Source organism: Myxine glutinosa, chromosome 1 (assembly GCF_964187855.1).
Source record: "Myxine glutinosa chromosome 1, kmMyxGlut1.1, whole genome shotgun sequence".
Taxonomy (NCBI): Eukaryota; Metazoa; Chordata; class Myxini; order Myxiniformes; family Myxinidae; genus Myxine; species Myxine glutinosa.
Genome location: NC_136261.1, coordinates 196,227,776 through 196,247,848, shown reverse-complemented (window position 1 = coordinate 196,247,848; position 20,073 = coordinate 196,227,776). Strand labels below are relative to the sequence as shown.

General features: G+C 46.2%; 1 protein-coding gene across 2 annotated transcripts in view; it reads left to right on the top strand.

The window, feature by feature from the left end:
- LOC137432763 (uncharacterized) overlaps positions 1-20,073 on the top strand; it is a 60,315-nt gene that overhangs the window by 5,676 nt on the left and 34,566 nt on the right. For both annotated transcript variants that reach the window (XM_068124950.2, XM_068124958.2), the window contains exon 2: positions 10,353-10,445. In XM_068124950.2, coding sequence (XP_067981051.2) covers positions 10,353-10,445 — 93 coding nt within the window. The remainder of the gene's footprint in view (positions 1-10,352; positions 10,446-20,073) is intronic.

Below are 20,073 nucleotides of genomic sequence, written 5' to 3'. Positions count from 1 at the left end.
GACAGCTTTGGTTTCTACACCGTGAAGCTCAGCTAGGTGTGAGGCAGGAGCACCAGCCCAGAGGGGAGAGCATATATGTGCATCCTGACACATAGCAAGGTGAGAGTGCATCCTGACACTCAGCAAGGTGAGAGTGCATCCTGACACATAGCAAGGTGAGAGTGCATCCTGACACATAGCAAGGTGAGAGTACATCCTGACACTCAGAAAGGTGAGAGTGCATCCTGACACATAGCAAGGTGAGAGTGCATCCTGACACTCAGCAAGGTGAGAGTGCATCCTGACACTCAGCAAGGTGAGAGTGCATCCTGACACATAGCAAGGTGAGAGTGCATCCTGACACATAGCAAGGTGAGAGTGCATCCTGACACTCAGCAAGGTGGGAGTGCATCCTGTCACATAACAAGGTGAGTGTGCATCCATAATATTTCACCAGTAAGTTTGTCACTTATAGACAGGACAACCTCAGGTGTCGACATACAACTTAAATAAAGGAAACGGGCAATAATTAGTCTGTAGTTGCAAGGATCTGTTTTTGCACATTTTTGTATAAAGCGGTAATGTCGGCTGATTTCCAAGCAGATGGCAGATGACCATGAACAAAAGTGAAGGTGAAGAGAACAGAGCGAGGGTGAGATAGAGCGGCAGAGCAGAATTTTAGGACTGTGGGCTGATGCCACCTGGTCCAGTTACAGAATCAGAATCGAGGTTTCACAGAGACTTCTCCACCTTGTCGGGAGAGAAGGACACAGAGTCCATGAGCAGCTGGGTTTGACTGGGTAAGGTGTGTACAGGGAGCAATGGGTTTGGTCCACAGGATTTCGAAGGAAACACAGAGTTGAGGTATTCAGCTTTTTCACGTGCGGAGTCAGTTGTGGAGCTGTTTGAGGTAAGGGAAGGAATGGAGGGTGAACAGACACCAGAAATAGACTTGACCAGACACTTCCAGAATTTGGAGGAGGGAGACAGGTTTGAGAGTTCAGTCTTGAGAGTAGAGAGATATTGTTTCCTGGCTCTCCTGAAGGTAGACACACACTTGTTCCAAGCTTTGTGGAAGGCCCTGAGATTGCCTTCAGTTGGATTTGCCTTCCATGAGGTGAAGGCAAGTTGTTTCAGGGCAACAGCCTCACCACAAGGTTCAGTGTTCCACGTACGGGAGGAAGGGTAGGGTAACTGAAGACGAGATGGGATAAATCTGTGCAAGAGGGAGAGAAATTTACTTTGGAAGAATTCTCAGGATGAGTTGATGTCAGAGGTGGTAGAGATGGGAGACCAGTCCAGATGTTTGATGGCTGCTTGAAGACCGTGCCAGTTGGCCTGAGTGAAATGCCAGACTCGTCTACGCTGAGGAGGCTCTCTGAGAATGGTCAGAGAGATTTCCACTTTAATAAGCACATGATCAGATGAGCCGATTGGACCAGAAGAAGAGCAGCAGACATTTTCAGGGAAGTTAGTCATAACCAAATCTAGAAGAGATGATGTACCATTGACTGATATCCAGGTCGTGAAGTTGACAGATTGTGTCAGTCCAAATGAGTTGCAGAATTCCTTTGCTGAGATGCCATGGCTGGTGAGAGAGGTGCACACACCCAGCCAACCAGCATGTTGACAATTGAAATCGCCACATATGAGGAAGAGATGGTTTGGATGAGTGGACAGAAGTTAGTCTGTCCTGAACTGTCTGTCCGTCCCCGAACTACCCCGTCAGTTTTGGGGCTGGTCCCGCCAAACATTGTGGAACCTTTTGGGATCCCAACGAGTGGGTGGGACGTTTCATAAATTTCTCAAAACATTTTTCTTTTGAGATTTTGATCTCCCATCTGTGTGTAGCATGGGTACCTCACTAGAACAGTACATTAGCTCAACGGATGGAACGCTGATGAAGGAATGAGTGAAAGAGAGCAATTGATCATGGCACAAACAGGATGATTTAGTAGGATTTATCCTGAAATAATGTAGGCCATATAGGGAACAATGGGAAGATGTATACAGAACAAACAAACAAACACATGACTAGAAATATATCAAGTATAGCTGGGCAAAGCACAATTTTAAAGGCAGAAGGAAAGGGGCAGGAGGGTGGACAAGTTGACAAGGAGTGGATTGTTGGATTAACATGTTGGTCAAGATAGGGCTGGGTGAGATGCTGGCTAAAGTGTTGAAATGGCAAAGGTGGAGGTGGTGAGACCAAGCCAAAGTAAAAACAGGAATACTGTGCACCATCCTGCCTGCAACGGCAAGGATAGGCCTAATGATGCAGTGCGCAAGAGCGAAACATGAGATAAGACAATTCGTTCTTCTTCGTTTGTATGCAGCACATCATTGTCTGAGGGTGCGGCTGTGCTGCTGATGAAATGCCCTCTGCTGTTTAGCGCAGGAATTTGGAATATGGCCATGGTAGCGGCAAAAACTCGCCTACTCTGTGAAGGCCACCATGGGGTCCTCAACATCCACCAACTAATTCTGGCAGACAGGACACCTGTTAAAAGGCCATTTGAGAGATGTCACACACATTGATGAATCACGCTACCTGTTAAACACCTGGATTACAGTTTACAGCTGTGTTGGGATCCCAACAGTTGGATTTATAGCCGGGTCGTGATTCAAAAGGTTAGACAGCTTAGAGGCGAGTGTGCGTACCTCTAGGACATCCTGGCAGCCCTATCATGGAAATGTGGATTTCTTCATTGTGGAAATGAGAAAAATGCCCAAGTACAAGGACTTAAAAAACAGTGAAGAACCTGGAAGTTGATGAATGCCAAAGTTGCACCGGAAATAGTTAGAGCAACTGGAGTGATAGAGCAAAACCTCAGTGACATTTTCAAAGTGACACCAGAAACTATGACAATAAAGTAACTTCAGCTGGAAGCTGTCCAAGGTTCGATGACTATTCCTAAAAGAGCCCTTGGTTCAAAGATATGAGGACATGCAGCTTCATTGATGAAATGGAAAACAGCACAATTTGGTCCTCGAGATGTGATCCTCATTAAAAGATGGACACCGAGTTCTGGGAAGGCTCTGTTCCATCCTTTGACACCCACTCGAAGGGGTTATAGCCAAGGAAAAGGAGTGTGCGCTGTGCCTTATCTACTTGTTGGGAGTAATTTCCTGGGCCTTCAACTGAAAGGTAGGAGAGCAGGAAACCCTCCTTACGGAACACAATTATGCTCCATTAGACTGCGCACAATGGCAGCATAGTTTGTGCAAAGCTGAGATGTACCAAGGAAGGACTTTGCTGGTGAAGTTTGTCAAGCTAGCAAACATGGCCCTGTCCAGGAAAGTTTATCAGGTGATGAGATTAAGGATTTCAATGGACTGCAGCTTTTTCAAATGTTGTTTGTAAAGGAAGACAAAAGGATGTCTGCCATTTTTTTCTGGTAAATAGCTGCTTTGTTTGAGTTAAATGTCATATGCAAAGAGGCGAAGCAGATCCTATATCTTTATTATTCCAAAACAACAGAGATGCTATCACAGCTCGCCTTAACTGTGGTCAGAACTTAACAGCACAAGATGAATTTGTTTGTCAACTGAAGAGAGGGTTGTCTTGGAAAGCCAAAAGAGTGTCAACAAAAGAGTTCCCCACAATGAACTGAAATGCACTATATGCAGGGAAATGATGAGGCCACATAAGGCCCAATAAACCTGTGTAATGATTGCCAGTCTGCTTGTTTGTCTGTGCTCTATTCCTTCAAATGATGAGCATCAAGCAAGGTAGCAATATGTACCATTTTTAGTCTTTGGGTTTTTTTTGGGTTGTTTTGGTATACAAGATAGAGGTTCGTGTAAGAGCTAACATTAATCCCAAAAAATATATAAACGGACACATAAAATTAATTACACTTTCATACAGGCCCAAATGGTCTGGCTTTGGCACATCAAATGCGAGTTTGTAAACGTGATGTAAAGTGACCAACTGCATTCATAGCAAGAGTAACAAACAGACAGGGGTGAAAACATAACCTTCATCCACCTTCGGTGGCAGAGGTAACTAGAATACCACTCGGTAGAGCACATACCTCCACTAGGCTGATTAGTTTAGGTTTTGTATCCCACTGATAGTTCGGATATGGATTCGGACCTGAACCAAAATCTTATCGGCTTGTTCTTGTCACCTTACCAACTCATCCACCTAGTTTAGTCATAACTCATCCACCACTTTTTGAAATATCATGTTATATATATCGCTTTTGGCCCTATCACTCAATGCTGAAGAGTCATTTAAAAATTAAAAAATTATCGCATCCGGATCAGGATCTTCACCAAAATCGAATCATTTCTTCCTTGTCACACACCCAACCTGTCCACCAACTTTCGTCCAAATCTGTCCACAACGTTTTTGAGATATCCTGTTCACTGACAGGCAGACAGACAGGCAGACAGACATGGGTGAAAACATAACCTCCATCGACCTTTGGTGGCGGAGGGCAAAAAACGTGCATAGTTAGTAAACGTGTTTAATTTATATAACAACAAAGTGACCGAGATTATTTGATGGTTTGCCCATGACGTGTGATGAGTGATGTTTAGCCATAGGCCTATTGTCAGCGATCAATGATCTTACTATAATTCACCAAATGTCCGTCCGTCTGTCTGTCTGTCCGTCCGTCTGTCCGTCTGTTCGAAGGTACCGCAAAAACGGCTGAACCGATCGCAACGATATTTTGGGTGGGTAATCCTGGGATCTCCTGGAGTAAAATAGGGAATATTGTTATTCCAATTTCAGCTTTGGCCTCCAGCATTTTCAGGTTTGGACTCCCACATAACGTTATTTTTCTGGGTGCTGCACAAACGGCTGCACCGATCTCTGCACAGCTGCACCGATCGGCTGCACCGATCGGACTCGGTGACCTCGGACAAAGACCTTTTGTAAGGACATCGGTTGAATCCCTGCTTGAGAGAATGCCAACCCCCTCCCCGCCATCACGACCGTCTCTCTAACTCACAATCCCACGAGATATGCGGAAAGGACGACCCAAAACCAATTATCTTCTTTTTGATTCGTATATAAACATAATTAAAAGTAAATAATGACCTTGGCCAAAGTTCAAATGATGTGGGTTTCTTCTCTACATGAGAGAATTCCACATAGCTATTTGGGCAGTGTATAAGCTAACAGCACGCTGTCTCCATCGATCTTGCCAAGGCCATAAGATCTATCGGCTCAAAATCCTTTTAACTGTTGACTTGGTAGTTTTTACAATGAAGGAAACACGTATCGGGAGTACATACGACATAGCGATTGTGAATGTGACAGCTCTGAGGCATCTTTCACTTCGCATTGAATTATTCATTACATTCATTCATTCATATAATGATCATTACGCTCATTCTTGCGCTCATTAAACGTTCATTAAACATTAAACGTTCATTAAACGATTACGAAAATAAGACGAAAAACTGCGAAATTACGTTCACACCATCACATCAAACACTACCGTGAACACAAACATCGTCACAACATCGTCACAATGAAAACATCGTCATAATACCCCCATTCCACTTATGCCGATCGACCCCGATCTGCACAACGGGAACGATCCTATTTGGAACGGGATCAATCGGCATGATCGTAAACGGAACGTCTTCGATCTTTGTCGATCGGGACAAAAAAATAGATCGGGGCGATTTTTTAAACATGTTTAAAATTTCCATCCCGATCTGAAATAGCGGGACTGATCGTGATTACAGCGTGAATGCAACGTAGTCCATCGGAATGATCGTAGTTAGAACGGCTTGATCGTAGTTAGAACGGCTTGATCGTGATTACAGCGTCGGTGCAGCGGGAGGATTATCTTGTGCCGTTTCGACGACGATCGTTACCTATCCGTCCCGCTCCAATGCCGATCAAAGCCGCTGTATATAAATCGGTCCGGATTGCATCGGCCTCACCCGATCAAGTATTTCGACACGACACTTTTTGTCAACGTTGTTAAGTGGAATTGATAACTGCATGAGCCAAATTGCATTGCCCAATAACCCCATGGTCTAAAATTAAAAGCGGTACAAGTTAAACAAATATTATTAATGATCAATTTTACCGCTTTTAATTTTATGACCTTTTAATTAAGTGAATGCAAACTTTGATCCCCTCTACCCAGCAAAAACTTGTCAAATTTTTACCTTTTATTTTGAAGACCTTTCATTTTGCAATGCATTTTCATCCCCTCAACCCAGCAATAATAACTTCTCCCTTTCCAACCAACACAAGGCAAACATTGAATATCAAGTTTCATAATGTTTATTGTCACATGATTATCAATAGAAATCATTATCAATGCAATACATAACAATACAACAATGTCCTCCAAAATGTCTTTCAACTCCTTCCCATAGTGTCTCTAATGATGTCTCACCATCCTCTCCTGCCATGAAACTGCACCAGCAGGGCTGTTAAAATAGAGTCTCAGTACCTCCATCTGACGCTTGGCCTCTACACTGTCCCTGTTACCTCGAATTGCCTGCTCCACCTCTAACATGTTGGCTTGATCTCTCCATTCACCAGGGATGATGTTGTGTCGATAATCCTCCTGGTCCACCTCGGCATGCTGAATACTTGGAAACCGGATGCGGAGCATGTTGTGCAGACAGATAGCAGTTTCGACCAGGTCACGCACCACCTCAGGATACTGTTGTAGTGTCTTGAGCAAGCATTGCCAACGGTTTGCCAAGATGCCAAAGGCGTTCTCCACCACTCGTCGACCCCTTGAGATGCGGTAGTTGTAGACGAGTTGTTCAGGAGAGAGTCCACGTCTGGCAAAGGGTTTCATCAAGTAGGTGCGGAGAGCAAAGGCATCATCTCCAAGGATGAAGAATGGCATCTCTTCATCATCGTTCCGCATGGCCAGGGGGTCGGGGAATCCAATGGTTTCATTCTCTATGCACTCTTTGAGCTCCGAAGCATTGAAAATCTGAGCATCTGACATGTGTCCCATTCCACCAACATCCACCCACAAGAACTTATAGTCGGCGTCCACCAGTGCCATCAACACGATCGAGAAGAAGCCCTTGTAGTTGTGGTAGAGGCTGCCTGAGTTGGGTGCGCATCTGAGGGCGACGTGTTTGCCATCAAGAGCTCCGAGCACATGAGGGATGTTCCATTTACTTTCGAAATCATCAGCGACTTCTGTCCATTCTTCTGGGGTGGTAGGGCACTTCACCATTTCTTCTTTGAACTCTGCAACGATGGCTTGACACACCTCCGGAATGAACTTAACGATGGTGTTTCTGCTGACCCTGAAGTCGTAGGAGAGAGTTGGGTAGAGGTCTCCTGTAGCCAGATGCCTCAGGGTGATGGCGCGCTTCATTCCAGGTTGTAGGGCCTTTCTCAGCCTGGTATCTTCTTTCTCAATCCTCGGGGTGATTCTGTGGAGGATTTCATCAAAGAGAGCAGGTGGCATCCTCACAAAGTTCTGGAAAGAGTTGATGTCCTCCAGCCTCAGTTCATTCATCAAGCGGTCGTAGTGCCCAAACTGCAATCTTCTTTCTTCTGTCAACCATGGCCGGACCCAGAACTGAGGGGCTTTTTTTTTTCTTTTCTTTTTTTTCTTTTTTTTTGTATACAAGATCGAGGCTCGTGAAAGAGCTAACATTAATCACACAGAAAGACAAACCGACACATAAAACATATAACATGGGGAGCGGTAGACAAGATGAGGCAAGAGGGGGAGGAACACAAACACAACATCTGAGAGCAGGGACATCGAGAGATCTGTGGGAGGGAGAGGGCTTTGGGGGAGGAGGCATGGAAAGGGGGGAGGGGGGGTGGGAGAGGTATAAAACATATGGACACTGCCAGGACTTCCAGGAAAGAAGTTGGAATTTCAAACAAGGTGGATCTGGGGTGAATTCGTGGGGGTAGAAAAGATCAAGGTTTTGGATGGGGGAAGATAAGAGATGGTGGTGAACAGCTGTTTTAAAGACCTGGAGGGAGGAGTGTGATTGAAGTGAGTGTGGGAGTTTGTTCCAGAGGCGGGAGAAAAGAGGAATGAAAGAGTGAAGGTGAGCAGAGAGCCGAGATTTCGGCAGTTTAACCATCAGAGGGTTGCTGGCAGATCTTGTGCGACCTGAAGGAATATTTGGGGGACAGAGCACAGAGAGAGCTGGGGGAGCAAGGCCGGAGAGGAGTCGGTAGAAGACAGAAAGACCACCTACCTGCCTGCGGTGAGTGAGTGAAAGGCCCTCGGAGATAGCTTCATCACAGGAGATTCCAATGATTCTGAAAGCTTTGGTTTCTCTTCTTCTTCTTCTCATTCTTCTTCTCACTTGAGCAGCTCTTCTTTCATTAATTGCATATTGTTGGAGAAGTAGAGCGAGCTGCAGACGGCCATGTCTCTGATGTTGATCCATGGCTGTCTTCGACGATACTGATGATCGGCAAGCAAATCGGGCCCTATTTATACGGATCGGGACCTGAAATCTGCTTTTTAGTCGGCTTAAAGACGGGAATAGAGCGTAGTTAGATCGGTTTGGTCGGGAATGACGTAGTTGAAACGGCAATAGATCGGCAGCATCGGCGTTGGATCAGTTTTAGATCGGCGGCGATCGGGAATGCATCGTGTCAGAGCGGCGGCAATCGCGAATGCAGCGTGGTTACGGCGTACGCGAGCGGGAACACAGCGGCTCTAAACGGCTTCGATCGGGTCTTCAGGGACCCGATCTACCCACGATGAGCGTGGTTACAGCGTAGTGATCGTAATCGGAGCGTACTTAGGACGTAGATACAGCGTAGATGACCAGTTTTTTCCCAAAGTGTCCCGATCGCTCCCGACCTGGAGATCGGGGCTAATCGGGGCCAATCGGCATAAGTGGAATGGGGGCATAAACGTTGCGTTACGTAATTCAAACCGTGAACACATCGAATATTGAAGAGCCCATTGCCCAAATTTGAAACACGATGGAATAATATTTACCGATATGAACAGTGATAATAATAATAATAATGCATTTATTTTATATAGCGCTTTTCAGGAAGCCCAAAGACGCTTTGACAGAGTGCAAAACATAATGCATAGCAAAACATAAAAACAATTGCAAAAAAAGAAGAATCAATAGGGAAATATTCAAAGCACAAAGGAGGGAGAAGGAGAGGAGATAGTCAGGGGTTAGATGCTGTGGGTTAAATGTTGAATGCAGTGTTGAACAGGTGGGTCTTGAGTGATGTTTTGAATGTGGTGAGTGAGGAGGAGTCTCTGATGGTGTGAGGTAGTGAGTTCCAGAGGGTGGGAGCAGCGATGGAGAAGGCCCTGTCCCCCCAGGATCTAAATTTGGTCCGGATGGGGGGGGGGGGGGTCAGGAGGTTGGTACCAGCAGAGCGGAGGTTGCGGGTGGGAGTGTGTCTGGAGAGGAGGTCAGCCAGGTAGGATGGGGCCAGGTTATGGAGGGCTTTGTAGGTCAAGAGGAGGATTTTGTACTGGATTCTCTGGGGGATGGGGAGCCAGTGAAGCTTGTAAAGGACGGGGGTGATGTGGTCACGGGTCCGGGAATGGGTGAGTAGACGGGCAGTGATGTGGCTTTTGTTGAAATTCTACAAATACTGTTTTAGATTTTAATGATTTGCGTGTGATATGATTCAACGGATGTTTATATAAATCGTTTAAAATAAAATAAAACCTTCAATTTCTGATATTTTGCCTTTTCATTTGGGCCTCCCAATTGAAGCCCCGCCCGTGGGGCGGGTACCGTTGCTAGTTATAGTAATGGATAGTCCCACAAAAATAACAAGAATGCTTACCTAATATGGGGGACTGAACATAAAAAGTGCCGTTGGTCCGCAAAAGTAAAACATTTCTCCATATAAATACCAAGAAATAAAAGCTGACCTTCTGTCCTTTTGCCTCATATTCAACTTTTGATCTCAAATCCAAATTTATTGAGTATAAAGCAATAATAACAAAAGTTGACTTCACTGTTCCAATACTTGTGGAGGGTACTGTATGTAGCTTTTTGATGCCTAGGGTCCGGTATAAATATTTGTATTGGTGTCAACGGTACTGACCAATTGTAAATTAATAGTAGGATTTTCATGTCTTGCTGATGATGCCTGAAGGTAGACGGCCATCTGGTAAGACCATCTATTATGGTTCCAGGACCAGGATGCCTCTGTCTTTTGCACAACCATGTATTTTGGCCTTAAGGTCATGGTGTATTGTTTGGACAACCTTAACCATATATTTTGGTCTTTGGGCTAAAGGGAATGTGCTTAGCTTTGTCATAATGTTTCTTTTAACCTCTTTGTATAAAATGTCATTTCTCAATCGAGAAGCATGTGTCCAGGACTTTTTGATCTTTTTGATCCAAGATCTATTGAGAAGTCTCCTTTTCACTCTATATCTCTTTTTTGACCCTACCAACAGGAGGAAAAGGTACAATTTCGAAGGAAGGTACCTGGACAGCTGGTCATCCCTGGAGCTTTTGGTCTATCCAGTGGAGTGGATGGCTCCACACAGGTAGGATATACAGATCTGAACAAGGACCTGATAAGAAATAGTTTTAACATTTATACCTTATTATTATATGAACAACTTTTCACTACATCAGGAAGGGCACCTGCATGAGCCAGCATCCTCTAGAGCAACGTTTCGGAACTGGGGATCCATGGCTTATCAGGGGGTGCATTAGATACATTTCTATTCAAGGCAGCGGAAGAGAAGCTGATTGTACACGTAGTATAGTATAATAAAAATGACAGTCAACATTGAGAGGGGGTACATAAAGCCTCACACTGAGACAAAGAGGGTACGCCGACCAAAAGAGGTTCAAACACACTGCTGTATGGTCTAAAGCTAGACCCTGGTACACTGAATCCTGTGGGGAGGTGGTTGCACCATGGAAAGCTAACCCAAATGAAGGTAACTTTTGTTCACTCCATAAGGCTTGCAACAAATGTGTATCCAACCTGAAGGAAACCAGAAAACATTATTTTACAGATCTCAAGGCTGAACTCTGCAGCAAGTCTCCTCCTCCAAGTCACGATGGCACCTTGTCAAGAGTGTCTATGGTGTATGCTCCTCCTCCATCCCGCCCCTCATCTTGAACTGCATACTCTACCTGAGATAGGCCGAATGTCTAAACTCTGTATTCACCTCCAAATCTCGTATACCCAACCTATCCCATTCTGTCCCCATATTACTGATACCTATTGTCCACTGAATATTGTCAAAGATACCGCTGTCTACTGAACTTTGTTAAACATACCCATTGTCGATTGAACTTTGTGTTCTTCTCACTCAAGAAGGCAGAGAAAGTTCTCTCTGGCCTTGACCCTGCGTTGGCAATGGGATCAGATAGCATCAGTGCCCATGTTCTCAAATCCTGGTTTACCATTCTTACTTCCCCACAATCTGCCTTATTCAGTCTGTCCTCTGGACACCTTCCTTCTGCATGAAAGTCAGCAAACATTCACTCTCATTCAAAGATGGGTGCAAAAACAGAGCCTATCAATTATAAGCCAGTGAGCTTGCTTCCAATTACAAGTAGAGTTATGGCATCCATCGTTGGTTCTAATGTCAAACCTTTGCTATTTTCAAAAAACCTGATCTCTGACATTCAGTTTGGATTCCATCCGGGTCATTCAACTCTGGACATGCTTTGGCTCCTCAGCAATGGTTAAAGGCCCTCAATCTCAAACAAGAGGTGAGGACCATTTGACTGGACATATCCAGGGCATTTGACATCCGGCCTTGCTTGCCAAGCTGTCTGCCTCTAAAGCCAGCTCGGACTGGGAATCCTCTGTTGATTGGAATATCAGAGCTACACAGTCTACAATTAAGGCCTTTGTCCATATCTCATACTGCTCTTGTATATGAGTTGGTACTGTAGCATCACATCTATCTCTCCTGGATTTGGTGGAATCAAAAGCTCTCAAAATTATTGGAATCTCCCATGTTGAGGCTAAAGCACAGGGTCTGTAACTCTCACATCATCGCCAGGTGGATGGTCTCCGTTTTCTACTGTCTATTCTCTGATATTGCTCTATCTGCTCTCTCTCTCTCTCTCTGTCCTCTGATCCTCCCTATCTACACCAGGAGGCATGTGCTCTTCCAGTTACCCCTCCTGGTTAAACTTTCAAAATCCAGGCTGACTATGCAATTGAGCTCTTTTGTTCTTTGCTTCTTCCAGCGATGGAACTACCTTCCATCGGCTGTCCTGTCTCACTCTTCCTTCCAGGCCTTCAAGCCTGCAGTGCACCGCCATCTCTTGTCATCCCCAATTCTGACGCATGATCTTTATCACTCCCATTAACCTTTCCTAACTCAACAATTTTATTTGCTAGTTTGAGTGTTTCCTCCCCTCATCCTCTCATCTTTTCCTGTTTATTCATTCCCTTGATGTTTGGCCCACTCTCAGTTCTACCTTACTCTTCCATGAACCTGCCTCCTTTAAAGAAAAAAATGTATTTATTATATCTCTCGTGATTGATGTTGGCCTTGGCCATCATTCATTACAAGAGTAATTTTTTTTATCAAGACCAGCATTGTGGCCAATTTCCAAATTATCTAAATCGGTGAAGCTGAGAGTAAACAACCATCCAAAGAATTGGCCAACAATAGACCCTTGTTGGTCCATATGTAGCCCCATCATAAGGTCCAGAAAAGAGCTTTTGGTGGGATATCACAGAAAATTCATGTACAAATACAAGGAGGATTACAACAATTAAAAAAGGTAAGTAAATGGATTCAAACTGATAATGTAGTGCAATATTACACTACTCACAATAAGTTAGGGATATTGGCAGGTTCTTCGGTATGCTTGATTTTGTGTATTAATTATGTTGATAAAAGTTGTTGGTCCTAATTCTATGGTTATTAATGACTGTGAAAAAACACAGCATTCTTGATTTCAATACCCTAACCCCTATGAAAAATATAAACTCACTCCCACAATATCCCTAACTTATTGTGAGTAGTGTACATTATAAAATAAATAAACTAATGCCCATTACACCGTCTGCTGTTGTTCCATTTATTCCTTTCATATCAAATAAAGATTGACCAGTTGGTGATCATTTTTGGACATCATAAAGACAACACAAACTTATGTCAATAGATATCATGAATTATAGTTTTGTATGGTCAGTGCAACCCGATATGGTGAGTTGCTGAGAAATCCCAATTTTGCCAAATTTGATATATATATTTTTTGGTTGTTTAAAATGGAGTAAAGAGGCTTGAAAAACAACTTTTGGGTGCAACCTCTTCCTCTGCTTTTCACCTTATCCACACTACCTTAGACAGCAGACTGCTTCTACCTAAATGAAGTGAAGTAACCTTAAACATGATATCCTATCCACTACAAAGCCATATCAAAACACGAAAAATCAACCAGCTGCATTTGTCGTTCTTCTCAAAAGATATGACAATTAGGACATATAGTGCTCGCCATAAGTATTGGAACAGTAAAGTAATATTTGTTATTATTGCTATCTACTAATAAAGTTGGATTTGAAATCAAAAGATGAATGTGAGACAAGAGTATAGAAGGTCAGGTTTTATTTATTGGTATTGCTATGTATATATATATATATATATGTTTTACCATTGTAGAACAATAGCACTTTTTATGTTCAGTCCCCCCCCCATTTTAGGTAAAACAAGAAGAAAAAGACATGAATGTCATAGCCCCCATGGTTTTAATAATTTTGCTGTACGAAATTTAAGGCCATCAGTCGGCCATATTTGTACGGATTACCAAACAAAATCTTCTGCATATGTATACTCTCGTGTATTGTCTTTGTGTCAAGTTTGAATAAAATCGGTCAATGCATGTCCGAGAAATGGTTGAGGACACGTTTAAGTAGCAAAATGGCTGCCAATCGGCCATCTTGGATCTGATCTCGAAAAAATGACGTGCATATGTAAACTATCATTTGTTATTTGTGTGCCAAGTTTGAACAAGATCGGTAAATGCATCTCCAAAAAATAGTTTAGGACGTGTTCAATATCAGGTTTGTTTTTGCAATTAAAATGGCCGCCAGTCTACTAGTTGGTCATCTTTGATCAGATCGCAAAATAAAGTGAGGTGCATGTGCATGCCATCATGTACTCTGCTTGTGCCAATTTGAACAAAATCGGACCATGCATGTTCAATAAATGGTTAGGGACACGTTTAAGTAGCAAAATGGCCACCAGTCGGCCATCTTGGATTTGATCTCGAAAGACCAGGCGTGCATATGTAAGCCATCATTCATTATCTGTGTGCAAAGTGTGAACAAAATCGGTCCATACATCTCCTAGATATAGTTGTGGACGCACGCATCGACAGATGAGCCCCAATCCATAAGCCCCCGTTTCGGATTAAGTCCAACAGGGAATAAGAATCAAATGCTCTCAAAATTATTGGAATCGCTCATGTTGAGGCCGGAGCACATGGTCTGTGCTGAAGCACAGAGGGCTAATGAAGCAATCTCTCCCCATTGCCATCCTGCCGCACCAATCCTGTGCACCAGCGACATGCACGCCACTGACTCCTGCTTGCCACAAGCCCTAACCTTCCCCTTTGGTCTCCGTGTATGTGTCCGGTATTTCGGCACTTTCAGTGGGTACTTTGAGTTATTTTGTATATAACATCGTGTGTGAGATCATCCCTGTTTGTGTCTGTCGACCGCTTGGTTCGTTCCGTCCTATTTCTAGCATCTTGTCTGCCCTCATCCCCTGCACTCTCTTTTAAATAAACCATTTTAACTAGCCGAAACCCGTGGAACATCCACGGAAGGGAGGATGTGGTGTATGGATAGAGTGTACCATTATGGATGGCATAGGGGATCGCTCATGGGATCTTCTTCTTCCGTTAAGCTCCAATTTTTTCTCTTTAAGTTAAGTCCAATCAGTCCTCTCTGCTCGAAGTGCTCAGGCCATGCCTCCCTGCTCTCATACTTTTATTGCCGTTCGGTGTAGAAAGGGATTGACATATCGTTCGTCTGTTTCAGCTCGTTATCTTTAAGCTTCCTTACGTCTCGCCACCTGCTACACCTCTCTGAGTTACGAGGATTTATGCAACGCACCCCGAGTATCGCAACGTCACTCCATTTAACTTTATTAAAATGACGATAAAGACGTTTTCTTATATATCCTAATTTAAAATGTTCAAGGGAATAAAAAGACCATTTGGTTCACACCACCCATGTTCACACCACTCGACTGTCCAATCAGCGGACGGCTCGCTTCGCCTTCGCCCAGCAGACGCCAATATGATGGTGTCGTAAGATGGCGTCGTATCGGCAGTTAATCGGATGCTTTTGGGCCCCAACGTCGGCTAATTCAGATTTTTCGAGTATGGCTGTACGTGATAAACAAAGAGCGCGGTTCGTAGGTCGTAAATCCATTAGTGCCGTGGGCATCGGGTCACTGGGTGCGGCGTAAAAGGGATAACAAAGTCGAGTCCTTACGCTATTATTATATAGATTATAAGGAACGTCCCCCCCTTTCCCGAACCATTTACCTCCCGTGCGTTTCACTGCCAGGTTCGGTTTTCATTTGGGCAATCGTTCGGGCGCGTAATAGTAATAAAGAACACAATGAATCAAACGATCGTTTCGGCCTCCAGCTCAGTCGGTCTGGTTGACGAATACATCTGACGTGACAATTATTTATTTATTTTTGTACACAGGATCGAGGTTCGTGTAAGAGCTAAAATCAATCACAAAAAAAAACAAACGGACACATAAGACGAAATAAAGGGAGTGGGAGAAAAGATGGGGAGAGAGGGGGAAGCACACAAGTACAACAGTAGAGAACAAGGACATCGGGAGATCTGTGGGAGGGAGAGGGCTTGGGAGCAGGGGGCATGGGAAGGGGGGGGGGGGGGGGGGAGAGAGGTTAAAAAAAAAAACTCATGGACACAGCTAGGACTTCCAGGAAAGAAGTTGGTATTTCAGAAAAGTGGATCTGGGGTGAATTAACAGGGTTAGAAAAGATCAAGGTTTTGGATGGGGGAAGATAAGAGATGGTGGTGAACAGCTGTTTTAAAGACCTGGAGGGAGGAGTGGGATTGAAGGGATTGGGGGAGTTTGTTCCAGAGGCGGGAGAAAAGAGGAATGAAAGAGTGAAGGTGAATAGAGAGTCTTGATTTTGGCAATTTCACCAGAAGAGGGTTGCAGGTAGATCTTGTGCGACCTGTAGGAATATTTGCGGGAAAGAGCACAGACAGGGCTGGGGGGTGGGGGGGGGGCTAGGCCAGAGAGGAGTCGGTGGAAGACAGAAAGACCACCAACCTGCCTGCGGTGAGTGAGTGAAAGTGAGGGAGAGTGAGGGTATATATATGGGTGAGGGAGAGTGAGGTTTTGTTATTTTGCCCCACCTTTCCTGATAGGGCATCTCATCCCCATTCTCCTTACTCCAATTATTGCTGTTATGAGCTAGGATGTACAACATTGTGCAGAATGTGCTGTACCTATACGATAAGAGCGATGTTTGTGTCTGTTTGTGTGTCGCCATTTTTCTCATAGACAGATGGCCAAACGGATCTTCCTCAAACTTTCAGAGGTTCATTTCAGAGAGTGCCGGGGATTGTTTTAAGCAAAAACAAATTTTGAGAATAATGAAAAAAAGTTGGATTTTTTAAAATCGCTCTATCGTGCCGAAGCATTTGTATCTATGTGAAAGTTAATATTAAATGATCCCCAACCCCATTCCTTTGTGGGGTAGGTAATTAAGTGTTTTAGGCCCCCACAAAGAGATAAAAAATAAAACAAAATTAGATTTCTTCAAAATACCAACAGAATTAGAACAGCAAAGTTCGGCAATTTGCCAGGTGCCTCTGCTAGCTATCTCTAAATGTAAAAAGTAGGAATGTGTAATCAGCTTAAAATATTATATGTATTTCTAGTAGTCCTGTTTCGTTCATTTTTCATTTTTTTCCCACAAACCTTATGGTTTCTTTGAGAGTTAATAATGACTTTACAGGTTCAAAATATCCTGGATCAGAAGTGTGTGGGTGAAAGAAGTGTATATTTGAACCACACGGGTGTGAGCAGCAAATGTAGACTATATTGTATGTTATACCCAGGGGTGAATCCTAGAGTGGAGGCAATTCCAAAAGCATGATGCCTTTGGATGTGAAGAGCCATGTGGATCTATATCCCATTGGTTGTCTGCAAGTAGGTCCACCCCTCATCTGTTCCAGTCAAATTTGTGATAAAATATGAGGCGATGAGTTAGAGAAAGAGATCGGTTGAGTTGTGCCACCCAGATTTAATGGCAGGGTACTGGGATTCATTGGTGAGGAGCCAAAGAGGTTGCCCAGGAGTCAGGAGGCATAGCTTGAACACCAGAGGGAGTTGTTCCCAACTATTGTGGATGCTGGATTTGTGAGCTGCTGAGAATTCAAACTCCTTGTTTGCTCTACCTAAATGTGCAGCAGTTCTGCTTTGTGCAAGTTCACCTTAAGGCCGAACCATTGATTTTACTCGACACACAACACTCCCACAATTAACTTTGGTTCACACCATATTGTGTCACTTTGTCATTCTCAGAACAAAACTGAAAAACATTTTACTATCCATAAGAAAATCAGGCCTAAAATCAATCTCCTTTTCCTTTTTGATTTCCTTGTGCTTAACTGCCGCTCTGTATGCCAAACGGCCAAAAGCACAAACTCTTAGGGCTTCCAACTGCATTTCTATGGCATTGTTTAACTACATGCTGCATAAAATATCTAAAAATAAATATTAGCTAAAATCAAGGGGGTGTTACTCGTTTACTTAAGTGTTGAAATTAAGCTCTGAAACCATTTGTGAGGTGAAGATAATTATCTCAATGGCACAACAGGGGCTCAAACTCAAAACCTTAACCCTGCCCTCTACAATCCCTCATTGGGAAGGGAATGAATAAATGGACATATTTATGGAGCACTAATGTCCCTCCAGTGTGGAATGGGTTCTCTACAAAATATATGTATGTGAATGTATGTAGGGGCTGTGCTCCCACGTCAATCGGAAGAATGGACGCGACAAAAAGCTGGAATTCGTCCGAGTTTCTTTATTGTCACAAAACAACTCGGGTACTCTGAAAAGCCCGTTTATCGGGCAGCAATATATATACACACATTATCCCGGAGCGTTTGCCCGGGAAAGGCGAGAGGGGGCGTGGCCGGGCGTCCTGGCCGCGGCCTGGCAAGTCGAGAGCGGGCGTGACCGGGCGTGCCCGGGCATGCCCGGGCGTCCCGGACGCGGCCTGGCAAGTCGAGAGCGGGCGTGACCGGGCGTGCCCGGGCATGCCCGGGCATCCCGGCCGAGGCCTGGCAAGTTGAGCGCGGGCCTGCCCGGGCGTCCTGGACGAGCCTGGCATGGTGATCGCTCCGCGTCCTTGGTAGGTGCAAGGCGATTGTGTAAACCCAGCGGTAGCCGCTACACACGTCCCCCCAGAATCGACTTGCACCGGCAGGGTCAATTTGAAGGGGGTCCTGATGACCCGGCCGAAGCGACCCCTGGCGGTCGTGGGGGGGAGGGGGGGAGGGGGTCCGGTGTGGTGGTGGGCGGTCGAGTGTGGGGCACCATGGACGGGGGGCGGCCTCGCCGCGGCGGAAGGGCCAACCGTGGTGGTTCGTCGATGTCCACGTGCGCCGGCTTGAGGCGGTCCACCGCAATCCGGTCCGACCTGCCGCCGATGTCGATGACGAACGACTTGTCGTCCCATCGCAGGACCCGGAAGGGCCCATCGTACGGCGGCCGGAGTGGCCCCCGATGTGCGTCATGACGCACAAAAACGTACTCCGCTGTGCGAAGCGCTGGGGGGACGTAGGACTGGGGGTCACCGTGGTGGGATGTTGGCACGGGGGCAAACCGTCGGGCGGCCTCCTGGAGGTCCGAGCGCTGGTGAGCTGCGGACCAGGGACTGGTAGCGTCGGGCACGAATTCGCCCGGGACGCGTAGCGCCTGGCCGTAGACAAGCTCGGCGGTGGATGCCCGGAGGTCCTCCTTGGGGGCCGTGCGGAGGCCCAAAAGGACCCACGGCAGCCGGTCGGCCCAACCGCCGTCTTGAAGGCCGGCCATGAGCGCGGCCTTCATGGAGCGGTGGAATCGCTCACACAACCCGTTGGCTTGAGGGTGGTAGGCCATAGTACGGCGGAGCTTGACCCCCAGGTTGCGGGCGACTGCGCCCCACAGCTCGGAGGTGAACTGCGGTCCGCGGTCCGACGACATGTCTGCCGGTGCGCCGAAGCGGGCGACCCAGGTGGCGATGAAAGCCTGCGCCACGTCGGCGGTGGTGGTGGAGATGAGGGGAATGGCCTCCGGCCACCTGGTGGTCCTGTCCACCATGGTGAGCAGGTGTGTGAAGACAGTGTCCGCGAAGGGGATGTCCGCCAGGCGGAGGCCCGTGTCCGCCGCCCGGAGGGCTTGCACCGTGGTGTCGGTGGTTTGGTCCGCCGCCATAAGCGCGAAGTCCACGCCGAGGTGGACCGCGTTCGCGCTGGCCCGAGAAAGACAGTCGGCCACGGCGTTGTTTTTGCCGGCGACGTGCCGGATGTCCATGGTAAACTCTGACACGGCGGAGAGGTGGCGCTGTTGGCGGGCCGACCACGGCTCCGTGACCTTGGCCATTGCGTAAACCAACGGCTTGTGGTCGACGAACGCCGTGAAGGGTCGGCCCTCCAGGAGGTGGCGGAAATGGCGAACGGCCAGGTGTAGACCGAGGAGCTCACGGTCAAACGTGCTATATTTGAGCTCGTTCGGCCGGAGCTGCCGGCTGAAAAAAGCGAGTGGCTGCCAAACCCCGTTCACCCATTGCTCATGTACGGCGCCCACCGTGTAGTCGGAGGCATCCGTGGTGAGGGCGATGGGAGCGTTGAGCACCGGGTGAGCGAGCAGTGTTGTGTCGGCGAGGGCCCGCTTTGAGCTTTGGAAGGCCACGTCCATTGCTGCGGATCAGACGACGTCGTGCTTGGCCGGCTTTCCCCGAGGGCTTCGTAGAGGGGCCACATGAGTTGAGCAGCGCGGGGCACGAAGTGGTGATAGAAATTCACCATTCCCAGGAATTCCTGCAGGGCCTTTATGGAGCGGGGACGCGGAAACGTGGTGATGGCCTCGACCTTGGTTGGCAGCGGCACGGCCCCGTTCTTGGTGATGTGGTGGCCCAAAAA